Here is a 20,645-nt window from a genome sequence, read left to right as displayed (position 1 = left end):
AACCACAAAAAAACCAAATCTGTGACGGCAGAGGAAAAACAAGGAAGAAAAAGGTATCTGCTAAGCAGGTGATTAAACATCACACTTATCTAAGTTTCCTTCCCATGACCCCATGAAAGTTATAGGAAAGGAATGAAAAGGTATAAAGTCACTTGGACAAATAAAATGGGAGCAATTACATCAGTAGAAGAGGGAATTTAACAAAATGTTTGGAACACACACACACAAAAATGAATGAAAAAACTCCCATTTTTAGCGATATATAGAACTACAAAGCGTGAAAAGAAAATCTCAACCCAAAAACCAACTTCAAAGCTGAAATATACAATATATGTAGATACATAGATATATTCATAGATCTATGAATATACATATATATGTATATACATATAATCTGTTTGAATATATCAAAGAGTTACCACTTTTAAGGTTTATTTTTTACATGCAGTTCTGATTCATCTGGCATTTTGGTAAATGGTTTAAAGTATGGATCTAATTTTATCTTTTTCCAGATGGTTATCTAGTTCCAAAAAAATTTATTTAAACATCCATCTTAAGTGATCTGAGAGGCCATCTTTACTATAAACCGAGTTTCCATGTGGCCTCGGGTCTAGGCAATCAGACTAATGAAACAGAATAGAGATCCAGAAACAGACTCAAGTGAATACGGAATGTCAGGAGAGTGGTCACCTTCAGGGGAAGGAAGGGGGTTTGTGTGGCAAGAAAGATGGCGTGGGGAAGTCTCTGGGCTGCTTGCACAACCTGGGGAGTGATTACATGAGTGTTCATCTTAAAACAATTCGTTAAGGAACCTCCATACTGTTTTCCATAGTGGCTGCACCAATTTACCTTTCCATCAATAGGGCACAAGTGTTCCTGTTTCTCCACGTCCTTACCAGCACTTGTTATTTCCCGGCTTTTTCTGTTCTGTTTCGTTTTTTGAGGAAGATCAGCCCTGAGCTAACATCTGCCAATCCTCCTTTTTTTGCTGAGGAAGACTGGCCCTGAGCTAACATCCCTGCCCATCTTCCTCTACTTTCTAGGTGGGACGCCTACCAGAGCATGGCTTGACGAGCAGTGCCATGTCCGCACCCAGGATCTGAACCAGCGGACCCCAGGCCGCCAAAGCGGAATGTGGGCACTTAACCACTGTGCCACCGGGCTGGCCTACTTGGCTTTTATTGATGATGGCCATTCTAACAGGTGTGAAGTGATATCTCATTGTGGTTTTGATTTGCATTTCCTTAATGATTAGTGACGTTGAGCACTTTTTTATGTACCTCTTGGCCATCTGAATATATTCTTTGGAAAAATGTCTATTCAGATCTTCTGCCCATTTTTAAATTGGATTATTTGGTTTTTTGCTATTGAGTTGTAGGAGTTCCTCACATATTTCGGCTATTAACCCCTGATCAGATATGTGGTTTGCAAATATTTTCTCCTATTCCACAGGTTACTTTTTCATTTTGTTGATTGTTTCTTTTGTTGTGCAGAAGCTTTTTAGTTTGATGTAGTCCCACTTGTTTGTTTTTGCTTCTCTTGCTCCTGCTTTGGGTGTCATATCCACAAAATCATTGCCAAGACCAATGTCAAGGAGCTTTTTCCCTGTTTCTTTCTGGGAGTGTTATGGTTTCAGGCCTTCCATTGACGTCTTTAATGCATTTGGAGTTAATTTTTGTGAGTGGCGTAAGATAGGGATCCAGTTTCATTCTTTTGCACGTGAATATAGAACTACTATTATGATTCAACAATTCCACCTCTGGGTACACATGTGAAGGAAATGTAATCACTGTCTTGAAGAGATATCTGCACTCCTATATTCCTTGAAAGATTATTCACAGTAGCCAAGACACGGAAACAACCTAAGTGTCCATCAATGAATGAAATAGATAAGAAAATGTGGCATGTACATATATGTATGTGTGTATACAAATGTATACACACACGATGGAATATTATTCAGTCATAAAAAGTAAGGAAATCCTGCCATTTGCAACAACGTGAATGGACCCTGAAGGCATTATTTTAAGTGAAATAAGTCAGACAGAGAAAGACGAATGCCGTATGATTTCACTTATATGTGGAATGTGAAAAAAATCAAATTCATAGAAACAAAGTACAGATTGGTAGTTGCCAGGGGTGAGCGGTTAGGGGGAGTGGGGAAATGGGTGGAGGAGGTTAAAAGGTACAAACTTGCAGTTATAAGATAAATAAGTTCTGGGGACGTAATGGACAGCGTGGTGACTATAGTTAACAATACTGTCTTGTTTATTTGAAAGTTGCTAAGAGAGATTTTAAAAGTTCTCACCACATGCAAAAGAATTGTAACTGTATGAGGTGATGGATGTGTTGAGGAACCTTATCATGGCCATCATTTTGTAATATATACACACATAAAATCACTAAGACGTACAGTTTATACTTACACAATGTCAATATTTATCTCAATAAAGCTGGAAAAATAAAGAAAGAAAATTCTAGCTTTTCTTAATTTTTCCATGTAACGCATTCAACCATCTCTTTTTTCCTTTTCTTCAGTCCATTTTGGTATTCAAATGGCAGTGGAATTGTTAATTATTTTTCCTTTACCACAGAAATTATATAGATAATCCTATCTATATCTATAATATACGTATTATATATAATATTATCCTATTTCTGCTTTGCGAAATATATTTCTATTATGGAGATTTTAAAAAATAATTCATTAAGCTCTACATTTTTGTTCATTTATTTCTATGCTCTTTTCTGCATATGTATTATCTTCCACAGCAAAAATGATTTTAAAAAATTAATTTAAAAAGTGCATTAGTGATTGGGGCACCAACATCTTTGAAGAACTCTCTGGTGGCTGTCATCTGTAAGTCAGAGAATAACGGGATCCCAGCATGAAAAAGGCCACAAAAATGTGCCTAATAAGTGTCAAACTATCCAAGATAGGTAGGCACATTTACCATAAGAAGCCACAGTCTGGCAATTAGGTTTTTTGGGGTTTTTTTAAAGGAAGATTAGCACTGAGCTAACATCTGCTGCCAATCCTCCTCTCTTTTTGCTGAGGAAGGCTGGCCCTGACCTAACATCCGTGCCCATCTTCCTCTACTTTATATGTGGGACGCCTGCCACAGCATGGCTTGACAAGCAGTGCTGTGTCCACACCCAGGATCCGAACCGGCGAACCCGGGGCCGCCAAAGCGGAACGTGTGCACTTAACTGCTGTGCGACCGGGCCAGCCCCTGGCAATTAGTTTTGACCTATAAGGATTTGGGACAATAGTTAATTGACCATAGGGGTCCCTAGAAATGAAATAAATGATGGGCAGCCTACTAAGGTACTGATGTGTATGGGAGGGAAAATTCGAGGGGTGCTGAGAAGAAACTTGAGTCCCAGCAATGGAGACTCACAGCTTCTTACCCAGTTCCCAGACCTAATGCAGGTTACACATCTGGAGCCTCTTTTTCAAGAGGATCCCAGGGTCCTTTCAGGAGTGACCCTCTGATGTTGCTTAGGTGTGTGTTGTGAATCTTTCCCAAGCCTTTCCAGAGGGCCCTATTTCCAGGAGTGACAGTGACAGGGGAAAGGGAAATATCCAACCTGCAAGAATTATCAGATACTGGCTCTGAGACTCGAATGTCAGTGTGGTCCAGCAGTTAGAGTCAGAGACTATTATGGCAAATGAGAGATGGAGCTCTAATCCAAGTCCATTTAATGGTGGGTCCAATGAGACCGCAGACCCATTTTAAGGTAACTTCCTCAGTCTTATAAGGAAGAGAGAGATTTACCACCTGGCAAAATCCCCATATTGGGAAGCTGACCCATGGAGTGAGGGTTATTATGATGGGATTAGCCAAACAGAATTCCCTGGAACTGCCTTCCACCCCATCTCCAGGATAGTAAGTCAAAGTCAATGCCATGTCCCAGGAAGATTTGCAGAGATTGGTGCTGTCATCAAACCTACTTATGCAGGGGTGAGTGATTTCTTCCTCATCCCATTACTCACTGTCTAAGTCATGGAGAATGACAGTAGTTCATTGCAAAGGTACTCAAGCAGCAGTGCCAACCTGTGGTTCCAGATCTTTGCTAGATCAAAGCAATACAGTCCGTGGCCAACATGCGGGGGGAGGGAAAGACACAATTTGGAAGAACTCTTGATTCTGGAGGTAACACATAGGACATTTGGGAGTACTGCTCCAATCAATTATGGTAACCCATAAGGCAGCCGGGTTTGAGTGGGGCCCAGACAAGAAACAGTTCTGAGCAGTCCACACTGTGTGTGTGCCATCCTGCCACCAGGCCTCATAATTCAGCCATCTAAATGCTACTGGAGAGTCTGTGGCAAAGAGAGATGGTCTACCTCCCTGTTCCCACCATCAACCCTAAACCCACGAAATAGCACTGCCATCCACAAGCAGCGCCACCCAAGGAACAGGCTGAGGCACCCTGGGCCTGCCCTCATCGCCTAAGCTTGGACTCCTTCAGCGTTTTAGGGAAATTGGCCAAGCTCTAGGGCCAGGTTTCTCCACGGTGGGGAAGGTTGGAGGAGAAGAGGATGCTCCCAGCTCTCCCTACTCTCTGTTGCTAACAATTGAAAAGCTGGGTCTAACTAACCATCAGGGACAGAAAGGCGGACAAAGAGAAGCCAGCTCCAACCCCACTGTTAACATCACTTCAGTTGGGCTTCAGAGAATGGAGCTGTGTCTTTACAGAATTCCCTAATGCTGGGTTCCTGAGGCCCCACTGCTCTTCATATCCTCAGTATCTTTACCCCAAGGACATTTTCTTCTCCATTGCTGGCCGCTAGGCAGTAGAAGTCTCTCATCTGCCCACCACTTGAACACTGCAGCAAATGTCACTGGGAACATAGATGGCTGATGGCGGCTGGCAGAGAAGAGGTGCAAACATGAGCAGAGAGCCGCCTTCCCAAAGGAGGTCCTCCCTCCTTTCTAGCTCCTGCACTCAAGATGCAGGTTCTCCTCCAGACATGGTAGGAGCAGGGGAGGGAGAGACAGCAAGGCCATGCAAAAGGCGGGGGAAACCTGTCCTAGAGGCACTCACCCCTCAGAGAGGTGGGGACGGCCAAGCTTGCCGCCCAGCTGGTGACACGCCCAAATGCATGAGACTGATGGAGACGGGCCAAAGTGGAGGCAGGACAGCCACTGTGGGAAGTTGCCAGCCATTCTCTCCAATTCATTCCTCTTTCAGAGAAAAGTGAAGAGGGAACAATGAATTGATTTTTAACAAAAAGACGATTTACATGTCTTGGGAACTTCAGACAGTAGGGTCCATGGACCTAGGCTCCTCATGTATAAGGGGAGGGTGTCTGTGAGTCGTCCCCTCCCCCTTTCATATATGCCCCCAACATTCTTAGCCATTACTCAGTCACAGCCCCCCACTGCAGATACACCTTCTTTCCACGACCATACACATTTCAGAACAGACGAACGACTATACAGTTTTTTTGTTCTTTTTAATTCAGAAAGACAGAGAAAGGGAAGAAAATAAAAAAATGTTTGTTTAAATAACTATTGCAGAAAAGGAGATCAGGGCTAGATGCTGGGACCTACCTCTTCCAGAATGGGGATTTATTAATGGGTTTAAACAAAACCAAAAAAAAAAAGAAGAAAAAGGAACAAAAAAGAAATAAATTATTCTGCTCAATACTGTTTGGCATGATTGCATTGTGTTTTTCCTCTTCTAAACACTCACAACAGCCTCTTCAGGAAGCACTGAGAGGAGACTGGCAAGAAGGGCTGGAGCTTTGACTCTCTAATGGGGAGGGAGGCCCTGAGGAGGCGTTCCACTAAAGGCCCCCAAATCCACCCTCATTCTTTACTCCTCCTACTTTTGGAATTGGGAAGGAACACACTCAAGCTAAGTTCTCAATATATTAACTTTTAGGGGTGCTCACTGCCCCACCCCCACACCCCAACCCTCCTCTAATACACCCCCCTGCTGTACTGTTCCCCCAGCCAGCTGCAGGAACCATATCAATGGCCAGGAGGCTGCTAGGTGGTATCAACTCACTAAGCAAAAGGGTGGTATCTGTGTTCATCAGTGTCAGGAAGGGGGATCCTTTTAGTGGTTTGGAAGCTTCACAGAAGCCCTCTCCCCCTCCTAAACGTCCCCACCTTGAAGGGTGAGACCACCACCAGCAGCTTCCTCTAGGGACTTAAGCTGGGTTCAGTCATGCAAGCAGCTTCCACTTGTAACCTGGTTGTTAACTCCCCAGCCTTTCTAGAGCTGGAAATGGAAAGTGGGTTAGAGCAAGGAGGCAGGAGGGGAGCATGGGGGGGACACGTGGGCAGGGAAAGAGGCATGCAGGGGGCCAGCTCAGAATTTTAAAAGAATCATTGTTGGTCAGCCAAACCTGGTAACCTCAGGTTAACCAAATTATGAGCCCGAAGCAAATTCCACCCCCGAGCAAGAGGTTTCCTACTCCTCTTTGGGGTGATAGTTAAAGGAAGAAGGTGCATGCACCAGGCAGCTGCGCTCCCCATCTCCAGCTTTCTTTGCCACCTGTCGCTCCCTCTCCCTAGAGCCAGCCAAAGACTTGTATGTGTGTGTGTGTGAGAGAGAGAGAGAGAGGGAGAGAGAGGGAGAGAGAGGGAGAGGGGGAGAGAGGGGGAGAGAGGGGGAGAGAGGGGGAGAGAGGGGGAGAGAGGGGGAGAGAGGGGGAGAGAGGGGGAGAGAGGGGGAGAGAGGGGGAGAGAGGGGGAGAGGGGGAGAGGTGGAAAGGGGGAGGGGGGAGAGGGGAGGGGGAGAGGGGAGGGGGGGAGAGGCGAGGCGGGGGAGGGGGAGGGGGGGAGGGGGAGGGGGAGGGGGGAGGGGGGAGGGGGGAGGGGGGGAGAGGGAGAAGCAGCAGTGTCCCAATCATCCCAGGGCAGGTTTTGATTTTCTTTTCTGAGCAACAAGTAGGCTGGTGAGGAGGCCCAGGACTTAGGGAGGGACACTGAAAAGGGTGCGGGCGAACAGTAGGGTTAGGGGCCGAGGGTACTCGTGAGTGAGAAGCACCTTACTTTTGATGTGACGGGGCCTCCTTGTCCCCTGCCCTGTTCCTTACACCTGCGTCCCAGAATTAGGCCCTAAGCGAATTCCGCCCCCAAGCAAGGGGTGAATACAGTTCTAGTTTCCCAGTGAGACACCAAATGCCCTGGTCAGAAAGGCCATTCCATAGGGTGGCCGATGGTGGGGAAAGGGAGGAAGGGAGATGAGGGTCCCACGCGCCCTCTGGATTCTCTCTGCATTTCTTTGGTGGGTTTACACTCACCCATCTGGGCCTGACAGATAAAGAGACGGTGGGGTCTAAAACCCTCTCGGAGGCCTTGAGCGGTTTGGGAAGGGGCTGGCTTTTCCCCTGGGGTGAAAGCGCGCCCCCTGGAAACCACGGGAGCGGCCCCGACCACCAGAAAGGCTCGCCGAACGCCCCCCGCCCACCCCGAGGCCACGAGGGACCCCCGGGAAGGGGAAGCCAGCCGCCGCTGCCCCAGCCTTCCCCATTTCCTCCTCGGTGACCTGGAGGGGTCAGGCCAGCAAGCGACTGAGAAACGCCCCAGACGAGCGTGAGGAAGCCACTTCAAGGAAGGCAGAAGCAACCCCTACTCCATAAAAAGCATGAAATAAAACCCTACCCAAAAGCAGAAAGGGGTGGGGACTGGGCGGCCGCTGGCCCGCCTCCAAAGGCCATTGATTGGAGGAGGCGGGTCCCAGCGCCGGAAGTTCTCCTTGAGTCGCATGATTGGTTGGGAAAAACAGAGGCTCAGCCCGACTGCAGCGCTGATTGGTGCCAGGCTTGGGCCGGCCCCCAGAGTCTCATGATTGGCGGGGGACAGCAGCACTCGCTGGACTGCAGCTTGATTGGTCCAGACCGCGGCTGGGCGTCGCTGCCGATTGCCCGGAGACGCGCAGCCGGCGCCGCGCCCACGCCGAGGCCGCCGCGCCCGGGCTGGCCTCGAGTCCCTGCTGGGATCGCGCACCGGCGACTCGCGGCCGGGCCGGAAGGGTCGCGGCGAGGCCGGGTTCAGTTCCCTCGGTAGACCTCGATCTTGCTGGCCTTGGCCAGCATGTCGATGATGTGGGCCTCGAAGTCGGCGTCGTGCACGCCCGTCTTCCGGAACTCGCCTGCGTACCGGTTATTCTCCCAGTAGTGGTGCCAGTTGCCCCGGCTGTCGGCCCCAAACCCGTACACGTTCACCTGCAGGGGAGGGCGGCGCAGGTCACTCCATGTCGGGAACCAGGAGGACAGGGCGCGGGAGGGCCTCGGGTCGTGGTGAGGGAGGAGAAAGGGGCCGCGGCGACCCGACGACACCTGGGAGGCCCGCAGCTCATCAATTCTCAGAGCGCGGTGGGGCACCGGGAGGTGGGGGCGGGACACCCACGCCTGGCGCTGAAGACACTGACCAGTGGGAGACGCTGCTCCCTTCCGGTTCTCCTTCCGTCCTTCTGATCACATCAAGAATGCTTCAGTTTGGGGGTAGGCTATGACAGCTCTCCAACCCTTGCTAACTTCCTTTTGTTGTTGTTGTTAATGGAGCACTTATATTTGAAAGCTGGTCAAACACCCAATACCATACACCGAAGAATCTGCTGGCCAAATTGGGTGTGCTGGGCGTGAGCACTACCGTGTATGGCCCAGTAGCCCAGCCCGCCAGCGGGATGTGATTCCTTGAAAGACTAACCCCCATTTTTAACACAGAGTATGCTTGGTGCCCACAACTGTGGGAGACTACCATCCAGCTGAAACTTAACTACATTGTTTCCATTCTATTTATGTTTATGGTCATTTTTTCTTTCTGGCAAATAATATCCATTATGGAAGTAATATTCTATTTCCTTTTTAAATAAATTTAACTTTTCAATGAAGTGATTTCAGATTTGGTAAAATCATGAAAGTAGTAAGTTTGGGAAGTGCAGATCTATACTTTATAGCCTAGAAACAGGGGGAATCAAAGCCACTTGGATTCTGCCTATAAAAGCACATTCCTCTTGAGGCACCGCTAAGCCCTGAGATGGGCTGACTCCCTCTATTCCATGAGTCCTGCGATTTTACCCCCAGACTGGGCTCCTCACCTCGTCACACACATGCAGGGCAAAGAAGAGCACGAGCATCCCTGTGGAAGGGTACCGCCCATGATGCTCTGTCCACCGGTCATGGATGTACTTGAAGAAGGCTGGGTTGTAGATCTGGACCTGGGAGAATAGGTAACAGACACATGAGGGGCTTTTGGGGCACGGAGACTCAGGCCAGGCTCTGAGCAACTTCTGCCAGTTCCTCCATGCTTGCTAGGGGACCTGTTTGTGTTCCGTGGTTCCTGCCGCCTCTGTGGGGGGTCAGGCATACTAGCAGATTTGGACTCTGAAGGTTCTGGAGGGGCACTGAGGGACACCTGAGCCACAGGACCAGGGACACCATGAGTCAGGTCTGCACTGTTCCCATTGAGGTGGGGATGAATAAGGAGGAGGAGGAGGGAGCTTACCTTTTCTTTGTCCACTCGAAGGAAGGACTTCACTGGGGCATAGGTGCTACAAGCAGAAAGAAAAATAACACTGAGATGGCTCCATGGGACCCAGGGATGCCTTTCCTCCCGCTCAGGTCTGCGTGATGACAGCCTCACAACAGGCGCCCCCTGCTTCCAGACTGCTCTTCCATAGCACATCACTGAATACCTTCATCAGCATATCATCAGAAACTTTCAGTGGCTCCCCATGTCCTCCAGGATAAAAGAGGATGTTTTAGACAAGGATGGGAGCCTTCCATAATCCAGCCCCAACTTTTCTTCCCACAACTCTCTGCTGTGAACTCTCCACTTGAGTTCACCGTTCATCTCACACCCACCATGTTTGTGCTCTGACCTCTGCCCACAATGACCCTCTCGCTACTGTTCCCACATTTGGCACAAATCCCTCCTTCCCTATTAGCCAGCCATGGGGCCTGTAACCTACGCTTCCTTTTCTAAGTATCTATGGGACTTAAACTCTATAGCACTTATTTTAGCGCTTATGTCTCCCAAACATAAGATAAAATAAAGTAAGGAAACTGTAACTTATACTTCTGTGTTTAAAAAATACATGGTGACAACAGGCAAAAGGTAGAAACAACCCAACTGTCAATTGACACCTGAATGGATAAATAAAACATGGTATATCCATATAATGGAATACCATTCAGCCTTTAAAAGGAATGAAATCCTGATACATCCTACAACATGGATGAACCCTGAAAACATTATGCTAAGTGAAATAAGCCAGACACAAAAGGACAAACACTATGATTCCACTTATATGAAGTACCTAGAACAGTCAAATCGTAGAGACAGAAAGAATAGTGATTATCAGGGCTAGGGGGAGGGGGAAATGGGAGTTATTGTTCAATGGGTACAGAGCTTCCATTTGAGATGATGAAAAAGTTCTGGAGAGGGATGGCGGCGATGTTGGCACAACAATGTGAATGTTACTTAATGCTACTGACCTGTGTGGTTAAAATGGTATATTTTATGTTACATATATTTTACCACACACACAAAAATACATCATGAGATACAGAAGCGATTAGTGCTTGCCTAGGGCTGGGGGCTGGGGGTGGAGAGAGTGAGCGTCATGGCTAAGGCATACAGGCATATCTCTAGATCTTTATCTTTAAAGATCTTCACCTTTAGAATATGAAAGTGTCCTGAAATTAATTGTGATGGTCACACAACTCTGAATATACTAAAAGCCAATGAATTGTACACTTTAAATGTGTGAATTGTATGGGTATGAGAATTATATCTCAATAAAGCTGTTAAAAAAATGCTTGGTGTATTGAATTTCCTGAGGTTCCCAGTTGTGACTGGGTACCTGCCTCCAAAGAAAGTTCTCAGAAGGCAGAGCTCCCACAGTCAGGAGCCACCTCCTGGGAAGGAGACCAAAACTAGATTGTCCTTTCTTCACCTTTCCACCACCAGTATGCTGGCTGTCACTATGCAGGAAGCGACACAACAATCTGTGGCCTCAGTTAACCTATCATTTGGGGCCCTTGCAACTATTGCCTCATCAGCCCCTCTTGGCCAAAATATTAAGTAAAAGGACTTCTAAGATCCAGTCCCTGGGAAGACTCCTCCCCAGGTAGTCCTGTCACCCATATTCCACTTCAAGTCAGCAGAGTGGCTCACAATCGGATCTGCCCTGTGGACAGGGCACTGGCAATCCACAGGAGGTCCAGGGCTTTGAAGGGCACCAACACGAAGCTGACATTGGCAGGCAGGTTCTTGGCACTCTCAGGGTACATGAAATGGTGGGTGGTTCGGCTGCCAACATCCTGCTCAAAGCCCACAGTTGGAGCCTGATTCATCCTGCAGGGACAAGAGAGTGATATGAGAAGAAACCGCCCTGGAAACTGATAAGAGATTTTTAGAGGACAATTTGGTGCTAGCCATCAAAATATAAATGGGGGTACACTTTGAGCCAGCAATTCCATTTCTAGAAATCTGTCCTATAAAAATGGCTGCATAAGGGGCTGGCCCCATGGCCAAGTGGTTAAGTTCACGCGCTCCGCTGCAGGCAGCCCAGTGTTTCGTTGGTTCGAATCCTGGGCGCGGACATGGCACTGCTCATCAAACCACACTGAGGCAGCATCCCACATGCCACAACTAGAAGGACCCACAACGAAGAATATACAACTGTGTACTGGAGGGCTTTAGGGAGAAAAAGGAAAAAAAAAATGGCTGCATAAGTGTGCAAAGACATGTGTACAAAGATATTCACTGTAGTATTATTTATGAATATTATATATGAATACTATCATAAATAAATACTATTATTTATAATAGTTAAAAGGAGAATCAATTAAACAATAAAGAACTGGTTGATACATTTTGGCACATTCATATAATGGAATACCATGTAGCCATCAGAATGAAGTAGATGTACGTGTGTAAATAAGAAATAAGTCCAAGAGCTATTCATTGAAAAAACCAAGTGCTGTGAGTTATCCTACTTCTTTCCTTTTAATACATGTCTTTTGAATACCTACTATGTGCAGCAGGAGGGAATTACAACACAGAAAAGGAACACTTCAAACTAGATAGTGTGATAACATTTTTTGTAAAAAAAAAAAAAAAGAGAGAGAAACAGAGAGAAGAAGGAAAGAGAGAGAGAGGGAGGGAGGGAGGGAGTAAAAGAGGGAGGGAAGAAGACAGCCTCTATTCCCCCAGCCCCAGCCACCCTGTCCCTGTAGTTTAAGTTCTTGTCTGCCTTTCCACGCCAAGGCCAAGAGTGATGCCCCAAATTCTGACAGTGCCCACCCTTGGCTGTACCCTGGTGATGTGCAGTGTGGGTCTGTCTCTTCTGCACTGTCATGGAAGAAGCTGGAAACTCCGCACAGGCTCCCCACCCCCCCTGAGTGTAATAAGCCAAGAGGGTTTCTACTTCTTTTCAATTGGTGCAAAACATAGGATCAATAAAATCAAAGCTCCCTTTTTGGGTGAGCAGCTTAAAAACAGGTGATCCAGCTTTAAACACAAACTTGTTGGTCTTTTCTGCTGTGATACTTTATGAGAACATTCCTGTCTTATGTGGACCACCTTGCAGAATCATGACCACCAAGGTGGGTGACTGTAACCTGGACCTCCACTGGGGACACAGGGATCTGGGAGAGAGAGAGTGAAGTCTCCACATGCTCTCCCAGCTTTTTATGTGTTGTGTAAAACCAGTATGAACATTCCCCATCTTTAAAGTGGCCAGCACCACAGAGCTGGGTGGGTGAAGACCTCTTGTGTCACGGGGGCTCCCACACTGCCTTCCCTCTGCCCCTCTCCCATTGATGGCATGATGTGATGTGGTAAGAGCACATTCAGGAGGCCGCACCCCTGCTGGTCACACTACTGTACCTCCTGCCTCTCCGCTTCCCTTCCCTTGAGGGATTGAAGGGTGTTTGGGGCTGGGAGACTATAAAGCCTGAGAGTGGCCTGATTTGGAGCTAGAGAGTGAGTCTTTATTCTTAGCAGTGTCAGTTCTACTCTGGTGAAGTAGAAGCCTAGAATCTTCTCTGCAGGACCAATTGTGCTCTAGCCTCCAAACAGGGATCCAGACCCTGCCTCCCTCCCCCAAACCTATTTCTTTAGATTAACTGCCCCTCTGCCTCCTGTCCAGGTGCCCCTCTGATCTTCTGCTTTTTAGGGTTCAGAGATATTGTCTCCCAGAGGAGCCAAGAAGCATCCTTTCCCATTCCTCAGTAACAGTTTTCCAGGGCTGCTACAGCTCCACACACAGCATTGGTGTCCTATGGTCACCAGAGCCACAGTCTGGATCTGCCCTCTGCCACATCAGCCCTGGGGTCTGTGAGGAACAGAGCAGGTTGGAGAGGAAGCCTTAACAAAGATGGTATTTCTCAGCTGCCTGGGGTATGGAAGGGGGCAGCAGGAGGTGGAAGACGGGATGATGACACTCAAGTTGTCTAGGGCCTGGGCCGGGCAGGGGCTGGGGTCAAGGTTCATTCTTCCGAGTAGCCAAGAAACAAACCTCATCTCACCTAAGATGGAGAGCCAAGGTGGTCCTGCAGATCAAAGGGGGACACCTGCCCTAGGTTAGCTTCTGAAGACACCCCCACCCCTACACTCCCCCACCCCCACCCCACACCATCTGCCTTTTCCACTTGTCCACTGAATCAGCAGCCAGAGCTTTCACGAAGTCCCTTCACAGACGTGTCAGCCAGGATCACTGCCTCCCGCTCCTCAGTCAGCCCTGTTGCAGAGCCTCCACCTCCCTCAGGTCCCTCCCGCTTGCTGGGCAGGCTCCAGCTTTCAAAGTCTGAGAATGAATGGAGCAAGAGGTCCAAAAAGATGTTTCGGAGCCTCCAAGGCAAAGGGAAGGAATGTGGCATACTTCTGGGGACAGGATTTTGCTTCGAGGCTCTGATTCACCCTGGAGAAGCCAAGCCCTGGAAAGGGGCCAAAGCAGGATAGAGAGGATGAGCTGGGTCTCTGTGACTTGGAGGAAAAGCATTCTAGCATTCTATCTGTTCCTGGCTGCTTCCAGCTGCCAAAGAAGTACCTGGGGGCAGGGGCACAGGCAGGGTTGACATGCATTCACGCTTAGGGCTGGGCACCTGGCCGTCTAATACCTTTCCTTATTCGTATATTTATGGCGATCCTACAATCTGCCAGATGCTATTCTAGGAGTCATGGATCTATCTGCTGGCCAGTAGAGGCAGGACCAGCTCAACTCCATTTGCAGTTGTCAGCAGGGCTCAGAAGACATATAGGAGGAGGAGGAAGCTGGTTGCGGGGGAGGTGGGTAGAGCCATCATCTCACTGTATCTCAGCTCAGCCCTTCCATGAGGTCTTACGTTGGTCCTGCTTCCCGAAAGGAGGGCCTCCCCACTGGTTCCAAACCAACATATTGCCTATAAGCAGAGTCACCTCCACTGCCATCTGGCTCCTTATACAGATCAGCAAAAAGCCAATTACCATCTCGGTTACCCCTTCTACAAAGCCATTCTGAAGTCCACTCCAAAACACCACATCTCCTAGCCTGGTCCCTGTGAGGGAATGTCTGTGAATTCCTCTCTGCAGCCGGGCCTGACCAGGTATCGCCCATGAGTCATAGAGGCCAAGTCTTTTTGTCTGCCGTGCTTGTAGCCTGGAGCTTCACAACCATCACCAACGTGTATAATGAAAGCTCCCACTAGGTGTAGATGGGAGGACAGGTGAGGCAGGAGCTTCAGGCACTCGAGAGCATTGCCCTGGGCTTCCCAAGGCACTGCACTGAAGTGCTGGATGCCTCATTCCCCAATCTCGGCCAAGTCTCTGGGTGGAGAGAGGCCCCTCTCAGCTCCCAGCTTGCCTCCCTCGCCTTCTGGGTGCCAGCACTTGGAGGATGGGGAGAATCTCAGGTGGCTCTGGGTTCCTGGATGGGGCCTAGCATCCCTCTCTCTCCCCCAGCCCCCACCGTTCTCAACATGAGAAAGGTTTTGTAAGGAATGTTGAAAACCTCAGAGACATATTGCTGCCTTGGTGTTGCTATGGAGACAGCAACAGTTTCTAAGACAAAGCCCTTCCTTCTACCTCCTGGGAAACCTGGTCTTTCTACAATGCTCATCCTAAGATGAAAGTGAAAACGGGGCATTTTCAGTATCTTTATTCTTAAGGCTCTTTCTCCACCAAGGAGTGGGATGGAAGGATCCCTACTGTGGCATTTCCTGTCCTCAAATCTAGGGAGGAAGTCAGAAGACAGAGGTTCAGGAGCAGAGTGAGCAGCCCTGTATAAGTCTACCCTCCAGTCCCTGTTCACTCCCAGGCTCCTCACTCTGTGTCTTTGTATGGAATGAATGCCCTCCAAACCCTTCTCCTTTCCTCAAGACCGGGCATAGGTGTCTGCTGAATGAATGAGCCCCTCCATGATCTAAACCTTCCGAGATAAAGGGGAGGGACAGCAGCCCAGAGCAAGCACTGCACAGCTCCTTTTCCTGCCCAGGACTTCAGTCTTCTGTGAGTCTGCCAGAAGGAATCACCTGTGGCTATTAAGCAAGATGCTATCTTGGGGCCCTCACTCCTGGCCCATCTGCTGAGGGGACCAGGCAGGTGGAAGGGCCTCTGCTGGGAGTTTTCACTAGACATCAGCCAGGAGTCTAGTTCCAGCTCTTTTCAGAGGAATTCAGAGTTGGAAACTGAGTGCAGGCCTCAAGCAAAGTTTAGAATGGGAATTTTGTCTCCCCATCCACCCCAACAGACAAAAGTGAGAGACTTGAGCCTGTCACAGAAGGTTCCGGATGTCAGAGACCCATGGCACCCCCAGCAGCTGGCAACTTCTACACTGCCAAACAAGGCCAGGGCGGTCAGACCTCCCTCCTGGAGGCTTGTCCTGGGCTCACCCTTGGGCTCACCTCATGATGAAGTTGTGCCCGTCCACATCCGGCCCATAGCCAGAGCCCCGCAGGTTGCCTGAGTTCCCCACCACAGCACAGCGCCGACACTGGTGGGGATCCCGGAAACGGTAGGGGTTCTCGCCTGGGACTATCTGGAATAGCTTCTCCAGCACCTCGTTGGTGTTGTGTGACTTGAACTGGGGCTGCAGCATCTGCGGAGGGGAAAGGAGGGGTGTGAGCAGGGAGAGATTCCCACCTACCTCCCCTCCCTGCCTTCATCCTCCAGGGTCCAAGCCACACAGGCCTCCTAACCACGCTGTCAGGGTGAGTAGGAATTCTCCTTGAGCAGTGAGGACTCTCCCCTCTCTCAACAGCAGCAAAGTCTCCCTTCTGAGACAGTGCTCTGCTAGTGAGGAGCTGCCCTGACGCACTGGAGGGGGCTCAGGGGTCAAGGCACCATTCAACACATTCTCCAGGGATCTGCAGGCCCATGCCAAAAAGCAGAGAAACTTCCTGGGTTCGTCATGTTTGAAGAGGCCCCTGCTCTCCTGTCCTCTCTGGGCAGCTCTGAGTCACACAGAGTTATTGTGAGGTGCAGTTAATGTGGAAAGCTCCACCAAGCTTCAGGAGTTCATTCCCAATCAGCCTACGGGGACACAACCCTGGGATTCAGCCTGAGGGCTTGGGGTTACAGAAGCCGCACCACAGGATACCTAGAGCCACTCCCTGAGCCCTCAGTGAGAGGAAGGGAGGCACAGAAATTCTTTCAAAGTCAGAATGGCTGGAATGAAATTGGTCCCCTGTACCTCCCACCACCAGTGGCTGTGAAAGACCATGAAATGAGGCTGAGGCAGCACTAGATGCCTACGTTGCCAGAAAGTAACACACAGGAGTGAAGCAATGAGCCAAGAAGGACCAAATTTTACAGTTTTTAAAGAGAAGCTGAAAATATGGATTTCATGTGAAATATCCTGATTCCTAAACGTTGGTAACTAATGCAAAGATTTTAAAAACATTGAGGGGGGTTAGACTTGGCCCAGGGACCACCAGCTGGTAAGGTAGAAGCCAGGGCTTTCAAATGCTCTGTGGTCTGAGCCGAAACACCACAGGTTTGTGGCCCAGCAGGAGCTGCTCAGGGGACGGAATACATGGAGGGGAAGGGGTAGGCCTGCTTCTCTGCCTCTTCTGAGCACAGAACAGGCCTTCAAGAACAAGACCACAAACTCAGTGTGGAATGGAAGTTTAGCTCTGAGACAAGAGTTTCTAAGTTTGTGGCAAAAGGGGGTGACTGTGGCCTCTGTTGCATCTCAGCCAAGAAACATGCTTGGTGCTTAAATAGCCTTGAGCTCCAGCCCATAGGCAGGAGGCCTGGCCTGCCCCTGGTCTACACCTGCCCAGGGTCCTGTTCTGGCCCTGGGTGGCCACCACTGAAACTCATCACCTTGGATATACCCTGCATACTCTCTGAACCTTGATTTTCCCATAAAACGAAGGCTGTGGCTATGAGCAACAGGTAGAACCCTTTAAGGGCTCCAGGCTGTCACAGGAAGGGCTGTGGGGCTCCTGGTGACCCCTGTTCTCCTCCTCCTTAGGGACTATGACAGTCTGGGCCAGGAAGCAGGATCTGTGAGTTGTGATAAGCCTGATCACACGAACTCACCCTCACAGCTTCCCTGAAGGTGAGAAAAAGGGGTAGTCATCATCCTCTCCATTTGCCAGGGGGAAACTGAGGACCATGAGCTGCCTCCCAAGTTCCCCCTCGGGGAATGCAGGCAGCCTGCGGGTCTCTGGGTTAAGTACTGATACTGCTCCACCCCTGATACATGTGGCAACCAGAAGCCCCTGGCAGAGCCTGGAGAGCAACCCTCTAGAGACGACAGAGATGGGGTGAAGGGAATTAAAAGCAGCAGAAAGGCGACAGAATCCAGAAGAGCCGGGAGGCGTGGGCACACGCGTCCCCTTAGCCCCTCCCCTTCACCACCCTTAACCCCCAGAGGAGTTGACAATGCTTTCTTATCCCTGCCCAGAAGAAAATCTTTTCCGGTAATTGTAAAGAACCAAGTAAGTGGCCCTCATGGTGTTTAAAATTGTTTTGAGCCAACATTTACAAATTAGGATATTTAGCAAAAAAAATCTGGACTTCTGGGTTCTCTTAAAGGTCCAGAAGATCCAGCAGTGATGGGTCACATCCCTACAGAGCAACAATCGCTGGGGCTGAGAGCGGCTGCCTCCTGTATAAAGGGCAGGCCCTCTCCCTGTTGCCATGGTCCTCGCTTCTCACCATCTTCTCCCTTGGGATCTGTTTCTCCTGTCTATGTTACCTCCCTGCCCAGCAGGCACTGCTGGTCTATGCCTGGCCCCTACAGGCACTAGGAAATACTTGTTTTCTTTCCTTCCAGGCCAAAGCTTGCTCTGCCCTGTAGGATCTGTGATCCTAGTAGATGGTTCTGGTCAAAAGGACCTCACACTTTGTTAAGGCTCTGGGAGCCAGAAGACAGACAGCCCAAATCCAAGAATGGGCTCTAAGAGTGACCCCCAAACAGGGGGACAGACCCCTGGAGAGGGGGCAGCAAAGAGGAGGCAGAAGGGGCCACGGCTCTCTCACCATCCACCACCTCTGGACATCCGGGGGCAGATCCATGTTCTCTCGAGTCCAGACGGGGGAAATGTTGCTGTTGAAGTGGCTATCAAACCAGTCAGAGGCGCCGGTGTCGCCCATGCAACGGCGGCAGGCACAGCTCTTGCCAGCGAGCCCCTCTTTGCTGACACGCTGCAGGCCAGCATAGCCGGGCACCAGCTTCACCCGGTGGGTCCCACCCAGGGACCCCGAGTCCAGGTAGGGCAGGGTGGCCATGCTGTGGTGGGAGTAGGTGAAGAGCAGTGACATGATGAACACCAGCAGGAAGGCCACGGAGAGGAACCATACCCGCAGGGAGCACTTCATGGCTCAGCGCCCCGGGGGCTGGACCACCAGCCTGGTGGGCAGGAGGGTGTCACCGTGGCCACTCCGTTCCCAGCCTGTTGACGGGCCAGCCACGGTGTAGCCTGCCGATTCTGGCACCACGTGCAAAGGGCATAGAGGCACGTGCCAAGAAGAGGACAGCAGCAGGGGTCCCACCCTCCCTCAACGTAAGGAGAAAGTACGTAGGCAGGAGTGGCTCCCCTGTCCTTGAGCCACTCAGGCCCCTGCTTACGGCTTCATCAGATCTCTCCGTCACTAGCTGGGCCACAGAGGCTCTGCTTCTCCCGCCGCCCCAGCGAAAGGGAGGTCAATCCATCCCAGCTCTCTAGTCCCTTGGAGTTGCTGGCTGCCAGCTCTGGGGGCCCCCTTCTTTGGCAGCTTGAAACGGTCCAGTCTGGAGCATTCGGGGTCCTTGTGGTTCATGAGCAGATGCCGAGGCGGCCCCTCGTCCCCCACAGGGGGGAAGCCTTCGCACCCCAATCACAACAGAGAACACATGGGCTTCAAGCTGCCTGGATTCCATGCAAGAGTCGCCCCCACCTCTGTTGGCCCTCCTGGCCCAACCCCTCTGCCAGGGGAGGGAACCAGGCCCCAATCCTGAGAGAAGAAACACAGGAAGCTCTGTGGGTGTCAGAAAACTCTGCTGCAGAGACCAAGATCCTCCTTGTGTTAGGTTCTGCTGTTCCTCTTCCCATCTGAGGTGCCAGTCCTTTCTCCTGAAGGTCACAGCCCTGGATGCAGTTGCGTAGGGGGTCTCATAACTCCTGCCCCTGCTGTGAGGTCCTCTGGGGCCTGGGAACAGCTGCTGCTCAGAAGGGTGCTGCTTTGAATGCTGCCTGGGTCAGCCGAGCGTGTGCCGAGCTCCCTGCCAGGGTCCAGGCCTCCGTCTTGGTGCTGCTGGCCCGGGCTCCAAGGCTGCTCTGCCCATCCCCACTCCCCTGAGGCTGGCTGTCCTGCTCGCTAGCAGTAATCCCCTGGCAGGTTCCCCGTCACTCATCAGGCGCCAGGCTGCTACAGCGTGACCCTGAAATTGCAGAGAGGAAAAATAATGTGCAGATAAATGTACGCGCACACACGTTTTCTCCCAGCCCCGCCCCCAAGTCCCAGAGAGGACAAAGCTGGCAGTAGAGGAGACGCCCACTTAACCAAAGTGTGGATGAAAGAAAGGGCTCTCCCCTCTATCCAGAGATAGCACCGTTCTCCATAACTCAGGGCCGCAAAGGACGAGATCAGCCCGCCATCCTCACTTATTAGCCAGGAGGTAAACAAAGACAGAAAGTAGTTTCCTAGAGTGCCTGGCAAATCACTGCAAGATCCAGGTTTACACAGTTCCCAGTACAGACATGTGAGGTTAATTTCAGGTGACACTTAAGAGAAAATGACCCAGAGAAAATTCAGGGGACCATGGATATGACTCCCCATCCCAGTGCCCTCGCACCCTCCTACCCACAGTGCCTGTGAGAAGCCCCTCAGAGAAAGAAGCGGGGCTGGGTCTGGGCTCTGGAATTTGCCCTCTTCTCTCTCGGGTGTGGATTATAGATGAAGCATTCCTGGGTTAGTTCAGTGAACCATTAACAACCCTTCCAGCTCTGGTGTCAGGGAAAGAACCCAACTGTGTCAGGACGCAGGGGTGCTGGGCTCAGCACCACCACCAGTCAGCCCTCTGGGCAGTCACCTTCATCTGTATGTTATGGACAAAATGAATACCAGGGTCCCTGGGAATGCTGACAGCCTGAGGCCCTGTGCTGCCCTGGCAGGCAAGAGCAGGGAGAAGAGGCCACTTGTGGGGCCGTTTGGGGATCGCCCTAAGGAAAGGAGCCTAAATGGATGCCACATGCAAGGGAGCCA

General features: G+C 50.3%; 1 protein-coding gene across 9 annotated transcripts in view; it reads right to left on the bottom strand.

Moving 5' to 3' along the window:
- Window positions 1–5,445: 5,445 nt before the first annotated feature.
- ST3GAL2 (ST3 beta-galactoside alpha-2,3-sialyltransferase 2) overlaps window positions 5,446–20,645 on the bottom strand; it is a 45,495-nt gene continuing 30,295 nt past the window's right edge. For 5 of the 9 annotated variants that reach the window (XM_070262045.1, XM_023637311.2, XM_023637312.2 and 2 more), the window contains 6 exons: window positions 18,441–19,821; window positions 15,854–16,047; window positions 11,145–11,324; window positions 9,471–9,516; window positions 9,064–9,183; window positions 5,446–8,188 (listed from right to left, as the gene is read on the bottom strand). In XM_070262045.1, coding sequence (XP_070118146.1) covers window positions 8,015–8,188; window positions 9,064–9,183; window positions 9,471–9,516; window positions 11,145–11,324; window positions 15,854–16,047; window positions 18,441–18,779 — 1,053 coding nt within the window. In that variant the 5' untranslated portion in view covers window positions 18,780–19,821 and the 3' untranslated portion in view covers window positions 5,446–8,014. Of the gene's footprint in view, window positions 8,189–8,394; window positions 8,578–9,063; window positions 9,184–9,470; window positions 9,517–11,144; window positions 11,325–15,853; window positions 16,048–18,440; window positions 19,822–20,645 lie in introns of those variants that run through there. The other 4 variants (XM_070262048.1, XM_070262049.1, XM_070262047.1 and 1 more) reach the window with 3 other exon arrangements.

This window comes from Equus caballus, chromosome 3, assembly GCF_041296265.1.
Source record: "Equus caballus isolate H_3958 breed thoroughbred chromosome 3, TB-T2T, whole genome shotgun sequence".
NCBI lineage: Eukaryota > Metazoa > Chordata > Mammalia > Perissodactyla > Equidae > Equus > Equus caballus.
The sequence above is the reverse complement of the archived record's forward strand: the minus strand, read 5'-3'. Positions and strand labels throughout refer to the sequence as shown.